This window comes from Pelodiscus sinensis, chromosome 1, assembly GCF_049634645.1.
Source record: "Pelodiscus sinensis isolate JC-2024 chromosome 1, ASM4963464v1, whole genome shotgun sequence".
Lineage (NCBI taxonomy): Eukaryota > Metazoa > Chordata > Testudines > Trionychidae > Pelodiscus > Pelodiscus sinensis.
This window is the reverse complement of record NC_134711.1, coordinates 112531678-112545455: the sequence shown is the minus strand read 5'-3', so window position 1 is coordinate 112545455 and position 13778 is coordinate 112531678. Positions and strand designations below refer to the sequence as shown.

At 38.6% G+C, this 13778-nt stretch overlaps 1 protein-coding gene across 1 annotated transcript in view; it reads right to left on the bottom strand.

Annotated features, from left to right (window-relative positions):
* Nucleotides 1-3642: 3642 nt before the first annotated feature.
* DERA (deoxyribose-phosphate aldolase) overlaps nucleotides 3643-13778 on the bottom strand; it is a 77294-nt gene continuing 67158 nt past the window's right edge. Inside the window, exons 7-9 of the mRNA XM_006130270.4 lie at nucleotides 9611-9723; nucleotides 5436-5585; nucleotides 3643-4224 (exon numbers count right to left, since the gene is read on the bottom strand). Of these exons, the coding sequence (XP_006130332.2) occupies nucleotides 4168-4224; nucleotides 5436-5585; nucleotides 9611-9723 (320 nt within the window). The 3' untranslated portion in view covers nucleotides 3643-4167. The remainder of the gene's footprint in view (nucleotides 4225-5435; nucleotides 5586-9610; nucleotides 9724-13778) is intronic.

Below are 13778 nucleotides of genomic sequence, written 5' to 3'. Positions count from 1 at the left end.
CACTGACCATGTCATTGAACATGACTGGATCTCCTTTTTTCAGCTCCTAAATGTCAATAAAAGAAGCTAAAGTGGGAGTGAATTATTTGTAAATTTTAATTTTCCAGATAAACAGTTGCCGTATTTCCTCACAATAGGGGAAATATCTGAACAATTTGTCAATGTAAAAGTCGTAAAAGTTCTTGATTGCCTTGATTTTTAGGCCACCCATCATATGTCTGCCACAGCTTTCAAGCTGTGCTCTCTCCAGCTCTCTTACAGTGCTCCTTTATCACTCTTAACATAGTTTAAACTACCTAGGATTTCAGTGCATATGGTCATTTGGCATTTTATGTATTACACCTTTGAACCAAGAATATTCACACCCCCATTTGCCTTATTGAGTAAGAATTGACCAGATGGAGATGTCCCTGTCTTTCCCTCCTGAACAAGCTGTATCGAATCAAAACTGCTTCTTTCCTCCCTCCACCCTCACGCTGGCCCTATACATTTTATATATCATCCAAAGGTCACCTCTCGTTATTTCAGCTTCAGGGTTTGGATAAAACTTGGGGATTTTCTCTGGGGAGGCAAGAAGCCAAAGTTCCAACTGAGCAAAATGCACTTAAAATAGATCAGATTGTCCCCTTCTCTGTGTTATGTTTTACAGCACACATGGCTGATTATTTATGCTACAAAAGGGGATGGATGGTGGACTTCTGCTATAAGACCATTGCAGTTACCAAAATACAATTTACACAATCTGAAATTTACACCTTGGCTATAATCCCTATTAAAGTTCCTCTTTGTCACGAAATATAAACATTGAGAACAATCTCCGTTATGCCATGATACATCTTAGAAAGGTTCTGAGCTTGGCTTACAGTCTTCCATTTGACTCTCTATTGCAAAGAAACTGAAATGCTTAAGAAAAGTAAGCTAAGATTCCAAATCAATAACAGGGCAGGGAAAATGTCCTCGCTTAAAAATAATGGTTTTACGTGTTAGAACTACAGCATGACTTGAAGCAAACTTTGCATCACAATATCCCTTGAACTCTGTGACAGTTTGTATTTAGATCTAAACTGCACTGTTGGCTCCTATGTCTCTAATGGGCAGAACATAACCTTGGATTTGAACTTTCACAAAGTTCGGATTTCTTAAGATATGGTTCCAAACTTGCCATTCAGGCCCATCTCCGGACTTCAGGCATGCAGTGTTCTCTGTATTTTTTCTGAAGCAGCTGATACAATACTAATAACCTAGGCAGGGGTTCCCCTTCCTCAGGGATTCATGTGATGATATGACCTTAATTTGCTTGACGGGAGATGTCAGAAAATGGAATGTGGAAGTAACAGTAGACATGCTGGACGAGGCCAGTATAAACCTGGGGCCAAATCACGCAATGCTGAGCAGAATGCTTATTGTCACAAACAAAGCACCAAACAGTTTTAATGTAATCAATTTGATCGTTATTAGTTTTTCCTCCTTCCTCAGTATCCCACAAATTCCAAGATAGAAGCATTTAAAATGTGAGCAGATGTTGCTTTCCAGAAGTTCAGCTTTTTCAAAGCATTGGTTGTCCAGGAGTTGCACAATATTTTAGTAGGGTCTTTTTTAACACCCCAAAGAAAAAGACTGAGGAAGAATGGATGGCTCAGAGGAGATGCAAAAGGCTGTGTTTAAAGCCAGGTTTATCTCTGTGGCTGTATAACGGGAGTCTAAAGAGGAAAAAGAACAAAAAAAAAAACCTGGAACAGCAGGCGTTGCGGGTCAAGAATTGGAGTGTACTGACAGAAACACGTGCAATTTTCCTTGGCATCTAATTATCCTATGCCTGACTCATCACGGTGTGCTTGATGAGCCACATTCCACCCCACTTACTCAGGCTAAAGTAGGACATAATTATATGAGTAGCCTCACTGAAATCAATGAGAATACTTGCAAAACAAGATACTCATGTTGAGTGGTTAAGGTGGCAGCATCAGGTCCTTTGATCATATCTGCACCTATATCACACTCTTCATCTATGGATCTCAGAATGCTATTACTCCTCATGTTATACATAAATTCTTTAAAAATATCTGAAATTGAGCAATTAAAAATAGCTTTGGGCCAAAATATTGGGATTGGAAGGTCTTCACATTGAAGCTACATTTTTTTTCCTCCTCAAAAATGATCCATTTGGTATAAAAGTATAGTAATATGCTGTGTACATTTTAAGGTTGCACTTCTATGACTCACTTAACAATAGCAAGTCCAAGCAATCGGGGGAGGAGGTGGCAGACAGCACTCCCACAGCACCTTGTACTGGCCTGCCACCTATTCAGTGTGAGGTGTATGCACTGGGCCATAGCTTTGCCTCCATCCACAGCATGGGCACTTATGCACAATAGTAGAATTTTGCCATAAAGGTATTCCAAACAACAACTGGAATTTCTCTCCATAGAGGCTTACGACAAAGTCAACGGGAAGCTATTTGAGAAGGAGGAATTTATGTAAATATGTCTCCACAGCTCAGTCTAGGAGGCTGAGTCTTGTGTGCTGCAGGAGTAAACCAGAAAAAGTTAAGAGGCACTTGGACTCTATTTCCTGTTAGGAATATATTTTCCTACTACTAAACATTGCATATAGGATTACATCTCTGCAAAAGCTGTACTCCATTTTTCCAACAGTTCGGCTTATCCATTTGCCTAAGAGAACATTAACACTACATTAGAGCACTAGAATTCTGCTGGAATGTCAATATCAAGGGCCTGTTTCCACTACTGTGAATTGACACCACAGCGATTGATCCACTGGGAGTCGATTTAGGTGGTCTAGTGAAGATCTGCTAAATAGACCATTGATCACTTGGACCTTGACTCAGGTACTCCACCAAAACAAGATGAGTAAGGGGAGTCGACGGGAGACTCTCCCGTTAACCCAGCATAGTGTGAACCCTGCAGTAAGCAGACCTAAGATATGTCAACTAACATAAATTGTGTAGCTTAGATCAACTTTTTCCTGTAGTATGGACCTGCCTTAAATAAAGCAAATAACTATGAAGAATTTATCAAGCAGATTGATATGGGGCTAAATCTCTCCAATCTTACTCACATGATTAGTCCCACTGAAGTCAGTGGGACTAGTTACAGTAATGAGATAATCACAACTTAGCATATTTCTAGTAATTTAGTAGAATGCAGTGATGACAGTTCATTCAACTCACTGAAGTTTGATCAGGAGGTACTTAATGAGTAGGGTAGTATTGTCACTGTGCTGTAAGTGTAAACAGTTCTTTTACAGGGAGCAACCCTCTATAAGATTACTTTTTACATATACATATTTAAAATGTCAATAGTAAGTTGTTTTTAGACAAACAAAATTGGAAATTCAGTCTGTAAGTTCTTGAACAGCAGCATCATTAAAAACTGATACTCTGGATCTATATATTAAAATGCAAAGTTCTGCATTAACATATTTAAAAATTAGGTTTTGCCAGGAAAATGGGGTTGAAATTTTCAAACTTTAGTTTCTAAAAATAGACTCCTGAATATTTAGGCATCAAGATGCAGATTCCTTGATTTTCAGTTGTTCTGACCTCATTAACATCAATAGCAACAATGGTTGCTCAGCTGTTCTGGAAATCAGGAATATAAATGTTCCAGTGAAAAATTTCACTTCGGCTACAAAGACATTTTATTTTAAAAATAGCCAAGTTTCATTGCCTCAGATTACAGTGTCTGAAATGTAATTAAAGTAACAATTAATAGAGCAATGTCTCTATGGCAAAAGCTGCGGACTAATTGATATGGCAAAATCTGTAGCTCTTGAAAGTAATTAGAAATCTGCAGCATTCCACATATACTTCATATTCGACTACTGGAAAGTATTACTAGGTGACTGCTTTTTCATAGTATTACAATGTATATGGTATTCTATTCAGGCTACACTGAGGATGACCTCATGATATTAGTATCACAAATCTTTACTATTTCAGATTTACTTTCTACCCCTACATATCCCTCCATTTGGCGCAAGCATCATCAACTAGACTTGTTTTTAAATACAACAAAAATATGAAAGCAGAATTAAGTTTTTTTAAAATCTTTTTTATATGCACTTTTGGATTCAGTTGCAGAAAAAACTTTAGGGCATTATTTTCTTTAAATTGTCTTTGAAAGTCATCATGAATTACTCATGTGGCTAAGCCATTGGCAGGTCATGGTAAGCTGCATAGCTGCCAGTCACATGATGGTAAATCTGCAAGGAAAAGGAGAATTTATAATGGCATCATACACAATTAAAGGTAGCATTAGCCAACAAATTAATGACATGTGGAGGGGCACTTGGGTGTAGCTGATGTACATTTATTTGTTCATTTTTTTCAAGGAGTCTATGTAATATACTAGGGGTGTGAGTATAGAAAGATTTCTGACTATGATGGTTTTCAGATCAGACCAATTTTGAATATAAAATGTACTTTTATTTGTATCTCTCTTTTCCCACCTGTCATATGCTTCCGGTTGTTCTAGAGATTGTAAACTGTACGGGGTCCTAGAAACAGATGAATACTCTAGAATGGGTATAACACAATCCTTTCTCCCCTATGGCTGTTCCGTAGCACAAGGAAAAATCTCTTAATGTATGCTGCTGCTACTACTGCTACTACTATTGAATCTTATATCTTGTATATTCTTACTGGAGGATCGATGCATTCTGGCATTCAATTTTCCAGGGTTCGATTTAGCTTGTCTAGTAAAGACCTGCTAAATCAAACACTGATTGCACCCCCATCTACCACACAGAGTAAGAAAAGTCAACAGGACAGTATCTGCCATCAACCTTCCACATGGGGGGAGCGGAAATCGGTCGCCCCAGAAAAATCCACGTAAGGTGCGTTGACTCCAGCTATGCAAGTGTCATAGCTGGATTTGGGTACCTTATATCAATTTTCTCTGCCAGTGTAGACCTGGTCTAATACTATGATCGTGGCAGGCAAGCACTTTGTAGGCAGGTAATTTTATCCCTCAAGAAATTACCAACATCTGGTCCCATCCCCCCTTTGTTAACATTCACCCTTTCTGAAGGATGAGAAACAAAGATGGCATCGCAGCAACTTGTGGAGGAGATCAGCAGCACTAGCTGAAAGCAAGAAGAGTATATTTTCTGCTCCATACTGTGAGCCTGGCCCAAACAGCTGCCTAAGTAGGCAATACAGACTGATTGGATCCCAGGAGCCCCCTAATGACTCCCTGTAGAAACCTGCTAGATTTAAAGCATGGAAGCAAAGTTGTAATTCTTAAATAATTAGAAGTGTGTTCCATTATCCTTGAAATGGTGGAATACGTACTTTGTGAAAGCAAAAGGCAAACCTTTTCTAGGAAAATGTTTTCTCTGAACCAGGGTGGAAATTGCTATTAGGAACGTAGGATGTAAGACTGGAAGGAAAACCCTGCTCTCGCAGAACTAACCTGTCTCTCAATATCGGACAGCAACGTGCTGGCACCTAGGCGAAAGAGGTCTGGTTTCAGCCACTCATCTCCTAGCTCTTCCTTCATCAATATGAGCCAGGTAAGAGCATCCTTTGCACTACGAATGCCTCCAGCAGGTTTAAATCCAACCTTAAAGAGAGCATAATACATTTAAGTGATTTGTCTTCGTTTTAGGAGAAATGAAAACTGGCATATCTTCAGCTGAGAAATATCCACAATAAACAAACTAGACTCCATTACAGGTTAGGTTCTAACTATAAGCAAAGCCCTGAACAAGCAATACCCTACACCAACTCAGGAGTAGTCTTGGAACGCTCTGTGCCTCACGCACTCCTATGGGAGGTACAGTTCCTCTCTGCTTCCACTTTCTTTCTGGAAACACAATGAGAAAATGGGGTAGCGACAAGTCTGTCTGTTTCCTACCTCTTCCCCCTCACCCTTTCTTGCTCTGGAGAAAGAGGAAGTAATGTCTCCAGCTCCTACATGCCTGTTCTCAAGTTTTGGGGAGCTGATGTTGGGGCATAAAGGATGATTCTTATTTCTTTGCACAAGCACACAGATTATTAGAGTTTTACAGAAATTAATAAACACACATGCACAATCATAGCCTCAAAGAGGTCTGGATGCATCGGGGGTTATCTGTCAACCATAGAGAAGCTTCTCCTTATGCCCTCACTTCCTGAGAAGATTATCATTCTGTTAAATATCTGAAGCAGTTATAGCCTGGAAAGCATGAATTCCATTGTCTACAGGATTCAGTGAGAGACATAAGAAAATTTATTGGAATTAAAAAAAAAATCTTTAACCTATGTGTTTGGTAAAGATTATAGTAATTTAACAAAATAAACTTGTAGAAGAAGTATGTTTCTCTCACACTAAAGCATTCTAATAACACTATTTCCAAAAGATAAAAACAGGAAAAGCTTCTGAATCTGAAATGCAGACAGAGAGAGAGAGGGAATATAATAGCTCTAGTTTTCCAAAAATAATTCAAACCACAGCACTGGAAAAACATTTGCAATGCAAAGAATCAAAGCAAAGTATATATGGTGTTGTTTTCTTTCACAAAGGGAAAAACTAATGAAAATCTCATTATAGTCTTCCTACCAGTGCTCTTTGAGATAATCTGTGGCTGAAACATGTAAACTTGGGAGGGTTTTTTTAAAGGTTGGGGAGAGAATAATTAAAAATTACACTTGCACAATTTTTCCTGTTAAACATTAATATTCTAAAAAAGTTGTTTTTTCAACTGGCTTATATTTGCCTCCATTTCCCAGCTTTCCAAAGAACACATCTGACTGCCATAAAAATGCATAAGAAAAAAAAAAGATATTTAATTCAAGAGCTGTATAACGTCTAGCTGCCTTTTCCTTGCTGTTTCACAGCATTTCATTATTTTGTTTAATAAGTTCATCTCCTCGAGAATTTTCTCTTCACCTTATATTATTAAAAGTAATATGTTTTCTGGATTGGGGGTTTCCCAACAGAAAAACCAATTTATGTGTGTCCTTCAATAATGACAGGAAAAGATTATTTCCCATTATATTGCACACTTTTCATATCACTACCACAGCTTATCATTCAATAAATGTTACTCTGCAACCTGTTCCTTTCCTTGAAAAAGTTTAATTTCTGTATTAACCTGTTTTTGCTGGCTCACACGTTGCTAGAAAGCGTCTGTACAGCAGCAGAATTAGTTTGTTAAAGAAACCATTTAGAAATCTCTTGTCACTGATAAAATTGTCTTCTGTTAATAGAACGATATAAAGTCAGTTTACATCTAATTCTCTCTCTCTCTCTCTCTCTCTCTCTCTCTCTCTCACACACACACACACACACACACACACACACACACACACACAGAGAGTCTTGTAATATCACATTTTCAACTGTGAATGAATTCTGTTAAAATGAAAGGTAAATTAAACAATTATAAAAATCAAATATAAAAATCTTATAGTAATGTGGTGTGAAAGGGCAAAGCTTGACTTCTGGCATACAGCTCATGGAATTGGGATCTGTATTGAGGACAGCCATTGAGGCTGAAGGTGGGAAGAATCCCTTCCTTCACAGGTTACAGAGGTGTTCCGCTAGTCACGTGGCTGCAGGAGTCGCCACAGCCATTACATACATACACACACATATAGAGGGAAATAGCAAATGGAGTCCCATGGGCCTTATTTAGAATAGGGCCAAAGGTGAGTTGTTAGAATGTACCATGTTCTAACATCACACATTTAAAATCCTGCTCTAGCCAACGCCACAGTTGTGGATACATTAGATCAGATTCTCTTTTACAGTAAGACCCATGTAAACTGTTCTGGTGGCTTAAAGAGCAGAAGTGGCCTCCTGAGACTGTCTCAGCAAGGGGCCTTCCCAGCTGACGTACAGGCAGGGTTGGTTACCAAAACTGCTTTAAAACTGAAGAAATTTGGAGGGGCAGGAGGACAAGCAGGGACAAAGGTACACGGTGGGCTCACCATAGTCCCAGAATCCACTCTGGGCGAGGTGATCTAGTTATACAGAGTGTTGGGCTTCTTTTAGGGATTGGCTTGTTTTGAAACAGGATTAGCTTGATTTCTAGTTTATGAAAGTCGAGGTGCTTATTTACAGCATGAAAGCTGGCAGAGGTCCCAGACCTGGAGCTCCCGGCTGTTGGAGAGGAATGTGGGCTGCTGCTCCTTCTCCATCCTTCCTTCCAGCAAGGGGGGGGCAAAAGAGGTCCCTTCCTCCAGAGCTCCATGCTGCTGGCAGGGAGAGGGCTGAGGGGAATCCTCTGGTCCCAGTCTCAGGGCAGCCTGCCTGCCCCCCAAAATTCTCACCCCTAGCCTCACCCCACAGCCTGTATCCCCAGCCAGACCTCTCACTCCCTTCACACACATCCCAACCCTATTTTATAAAAGGAGTCTTGTGTTACTGTACAAGTAGACTACATTGTAGTTACATGAGTGGCTCTGTAACCTTACATCATTAAGGAATAGTAAGCTATGTGTTTATGTAGTAGTTGATGGGGCTTTCACACTGAAGCTTTTGCCAAAGTGGTCATTACTTCAAAAATAGTGAAAAGCATTGTTCTAACTTAATCTGGGGTTTAGACAGGCCCCCAGCTGCCCTAGAACACAGGAAAGGAAAAGGTGGATTAGAGCTTCCTTTGGCCAACTTCCCCTTCCATTACTGCCACGAAAACAGGGCCAGATGAATGAAAAATTGGAACTGTCCCAAGTCTCCCCTCCACAGTGAGATGGAAGGACACTAGCAATAAACACATTGGGTAAGCTCTAAGTACCTTGTTCCCTTCTCATATTAGTTCTGCTGCAGAACTTACACTCTGCCTTTGATGGCTGGTGGGAAGCCCTACATGGCCAAGAAGAAACCAGCAGAACTTCCACTTTGGACATGAATATAAAACAATTATTGCATGGTCAATTTTCAATTGGTATAAATCTGTGCTGCTCTGTAAACTTCATGGATCTAGCCCATGGATCAGCTGAGGATCTGGCCCAATGTTTAGTAAAATTCACTTTTAAACAGCCTAAGTAGTCAACCTAAACACTACATATATGCAATGGGGATTGAATGGATGTTGCTCAGATTTTTCTCAGGGGGAAAAAAATCCTCTTTAACTGAGACTTAAAATTCAGCCAACGAGGAACATCTTCATAAGCCAATGGAAAGAGGGAGCTACAGGTCGACCCTCTCTAGTCCAGAACTCCCTGGTCCAGAAACATCCCTCATCTGGAATGATTTTAATTAGCTGGATGTCCACTTTTCACAGGTGTGGCCAAGTTTTCTGATGTCCCATAAAGTTTGTTTACAGCCACTAGTCTTAGCTCTCAGTGTTCTGTGCTGTTATTTAGCTCTAATTTACTCCTAAATGTCTTTAGTAAACAGTGGAAGTGCTGGTAATACTGCTAGACAATATTGACCTGCCATGATCCAGAAAATTCTCTGGTTCAAAACTGAGGATGCCGGACTAGAGAGTTTCAACCTGTATAAGGAAAATGAGTTGCAGCTTGACCTTTATGAAAGCTCAAATGCATATAAATCAATTAATCATATGTTCTATATTTTGAAAATAATCAGGTTTTACCTCAACTTCTCATTGAAATTGCAACATTTTTATTTACAGAAAAGATTCCAATCATAAGAATTACCTTGTTGCCAGTTTTCCAGTAGAAATCTCTAATGGCTCGCATCATGACTATGCCTACAGGAAGGGTGGCATTAACTGCTTCTTTTCCTGTAGAGGTCTTAATAAAGTCAGAACCTTTAAAAGAAACAGAAAATTCCATGTCAGTGTTATAACAGTAATTCGTTGCACATATATATAGCTCCTCTCATCCAAGGATCTCATTATGCTTTACAATCATTATTAAGCCTTATATCATCCCCATAAAGTAGGCATGATCCCTATTTTATAGATGGAGAACCTCAACCACAATAAGATTAAGAGTCCTGTTCAAAGTTTCAGAGCAATTCAGAAGAACAACCAGGGGACAAAATCTAGGCATTTCTACTCAGTTCCTGTCTCTATCCATCACAACAAAATCCATCTTCACTCATGTGCCAATCAGATGATGTTATGATATACAATATTTAAATGCATGATCAGTAACGAATAAAGGAATTAGAGAAATACTCCCCAAAAAAGCCATTCCTGGCTTATTTTACTTTGCATTTTCATTTGAATACAATGTTGTTCTTCCTTTTATGGCCTGAGCTCTTAGAATTATAGAATCATAGGACTGGAAGGGACCTCTAGAAGTCATGAAGTCCAGTCCCCTGCACTCATAGCAGGACCAAGCATCAGCTAGACCATTCCTAACAGGTGTTCATCTAACCTCCTCTTAAAAATCTCCACTGATGGAAATCCTACAAGTGTTTCCAATGGTCCAACCTAAAACTCACTTGTTGCAATTTAAGCCCATTGCTTCTTGTCCTATCATCAGAGGTTAAGGAGAATAATTTTCCTTCCTCCTCATTAGAACCATTTAGTTACTTGAAAACTGTTATGTTCCCTCTGTGTTCTCTTTTCTAAACTAAACAAACCCAATTCTTTCAATCTTTCCTCCTCATAGGTCATGTTTTCTACACCTTTAATAATTTGTATTACTCTTTGTACTTTTTCCAGTTTCTCCACATCTTTTCTGAAATGTGGCACCCTGAACTGGACACAATACTCCAACTGAAGCCTAATTAGCATGGAGTAGAGAGGAAGAATTACTTCTTGTCTCTTCCTTACAACATTCCCGCTAATACGTCCCTGAATGATATCTGCTTTTTTTGCAACAGTGTCACACTGTTGACTTAATTTAACTTGTGGTTCTCTCTGACCTCCTGATCACTTTCCACAGTACTCCTTCCTAGGATGTCATTTCCCATTTTGTATGTCTGCAACTGATTGTTTCCTCCTAAGTAGAGTACTCTGTATTAACCTTATTGAATTCCATCCTATTTACCTCAGAACATTTCTCATTAAGCACTTCTGTCATTTCCACATTTTCTGTTATTGTTTTTTCCTCTTCATGAGTAACGCTCCTACCTTTCCTTGGTCGTCTTCTTGCTTCTACTGTATTTGTAGGATGCTTTCTGGTTATTCTTTCTGTCTCTAACTAGTTTGATCTTGTTTTGTGTCTTGGCCCTTCTAATTTTGCCCCTACACACATATGTTATTTGTTTATATTCATGCTTTATAATTTGACCTAATTCCACTTTTTGTAGGGCTCTTTTTTATACTTGTCATACTTCCTATCTTTCCTGTGTAGTGTTGGTTGCACCCTGCTGCATTTCAGTGTTGTCTAAAGTGAATCCTGCAACACAGTATTCCATTTGTGAAAAAGCTGCTTTTGGGGGGGAGAGGGGGGAAGGAGTGTAGTGGGGCTGTCTGCTGCTGCTCAGATGACTGTAATACAGGAGGCTGAAGCCCGGGGAATTACAAGCTCTTTAATTAGCAAAAGTAGTCTGGGAGACCAATTCAACCATAAGGTAAAACAGTGCTGTCCCCATTTAAATCAACAGGTGCTATATTTGTTTATACTTTGGCATCGAATTTATCTCAAGGTCTGTTTTATATCTCATCTGAACGGTGGCATCTCCAACAGCACAGTGCCTTCTAATAGAAAGCTGGAGCAGTTTCATTATGAGAGCAAAGTGAAAGAGGCCATCTCTTTAATCATTAACACCACATCGTGCAGCACCAATGGTTTCCCTGCAAGTTTCCTATTCAAGTACTGAACAGGCCAATTGCCGTTTAAGTTGCGTCACCTGATGTTGATCAGATGTAGACAACTTAGAAACTCTTCTTTACACTGCTGGGATGCAATTTAAAGTAAGGGGCAATTCATAATTGATTGACCTTTGCAAAACATTAAGATGGATCAAGTAATATATTTTATTGGACCAACTTGTTTCATTTTTCTACCAACAGGAGTTGGTCCAATAAAAGATCTTACATCATCCATCTTTTCTCTCTAGTGTCCTGGGACCAACATCACTACAATAACATTGCAAACAAAAATTAAGGTCATACAAGCACTAAACAAGTTCTATACTTCGGGGCCATTCCCACTGAAACCAGAGTTTTGCTGCTGATTTAAAAGAGAGGATTGAGCCCACTGTACACACTTGGTCACAGTGGGTTTTTTTTTAATGGAAATGAAACTGTAACACTATATCAAATTATATTTTGCAGTTTTCTTTTTAACCGAAGAATGTAAGTCCTTCAGTACAATATTCCCTTCCCTCACCCCCCAGTACAAGGTAAGTCAAAGCTTTTATAAGTCTTATAATTACAAGTCTCTATGGTACAGTTTCATTAAAAACTTCCATTAAACAACAGCTGCCCTTGTATATGGTCGTCTAATCAATTTGGTCAAACAGAATGACTTCTAATCAGCTGTTGATAAAAATAGAAGATGAAATTTTAATTCTAATAGATTAACCACAAACTCAAGATAGTCTTCAAAATCCATCTAGCTCCATTCTCCAGTGGATTTAACGACTATTCAGCAGCTCATTACTAAATAGAACAAGATGAACATTTTCCAGTTCATTAAAGAAATGTACTATGTATTTTTGCATTGTCCTCATGATTCGTTACAGGGAGTCTTAATTACAAGATAATGGATAATGGTTATTAAATGCAGACTCCAGTAATGAAGCTCTATTCATTTGCGAGCCTCAGAGAGCGCAAAGAGGGGAAAATAAAATTACTAGCTTCAAAAGATTAACGGATCAAATTATTATTCAATTTTGAAAATTTCATTGACTTCATAGAAACAAGAAGAGATTAAAAACTAGTATTAGTACAAAAGTAGTGCATTTATTTATTTATTTTTAAATAATATCTTAAGGCTATTATGAGAATAATCAGCTTTTGGATGTGATTATTAGACAAACATACCGCCAATTTAGCATCATCTCCTAACAATGAAAACAATACATTTTTATTTCATGAACAAATTCTATTTATGATACAAAAGCTTGACAGCAGGATTTCATAAAGAATCTTGCAGAACACAGAAGATGTATGCTAACAGGGAGCATTACAGTGTAAGGTATTATTAACATTTTATATTTCACATATGAAAAAAGGGATTTAAAAATTGACCACTGTTTTGGGAGCATGTCATTAAGTGGAATTCATGCCAACCTTGTAATTGGAGTATCTGGTGACATTATTCACCAGCTCCCCTGTTTTCTATACTTGTAAAAAACAAAACAAGACATGCTATTGGCAAAAGTTCAGCAAGAGTTTTATCTGGTGATTTAGACAATTTTGAATCTAAAACCATCATCCAGCTGTCCTTTTATGAATGCACATACACAAAGACAAACGGTTTTTCAAATATATTTCTCAATAGCCTGTGAGGTAGAAAGTGAGTAGGTGAAATACTAAGGCTAAGAATCTTCAAAAATGAGTGCGTAAATTCAGGCTTCTATGTCCAAATCCTCAAATATCTTTTAATAAAGATTTAGGTACCTAAATATCTTGAGGATCTAGGCCTTAGGTCCATCTATAGGCCCTGATCCCAGAACATGCAGAACACAGGTGGAAGGCTGTGCCAATGCAGAGACACTTTTCAAGTGAGTGTGAAGGGAGTTCGGCACCCAATGCCTATTCCATTTCAATGGGATTTGGGTGCCCAAAATCCTTAGCTACCTTTGAAAATCTCAGCTATTGACTTGAATGTGGTTTTGTGTGTGCTCAGTAGTATGCCTGCATGCTGTATTATATATAGGCCCGTACCACAGTCATGGTCCATTTTGATCAATTCCACAGTCATAGGATTTTAAAAATTGTAAATTTCATTATTTCAGATT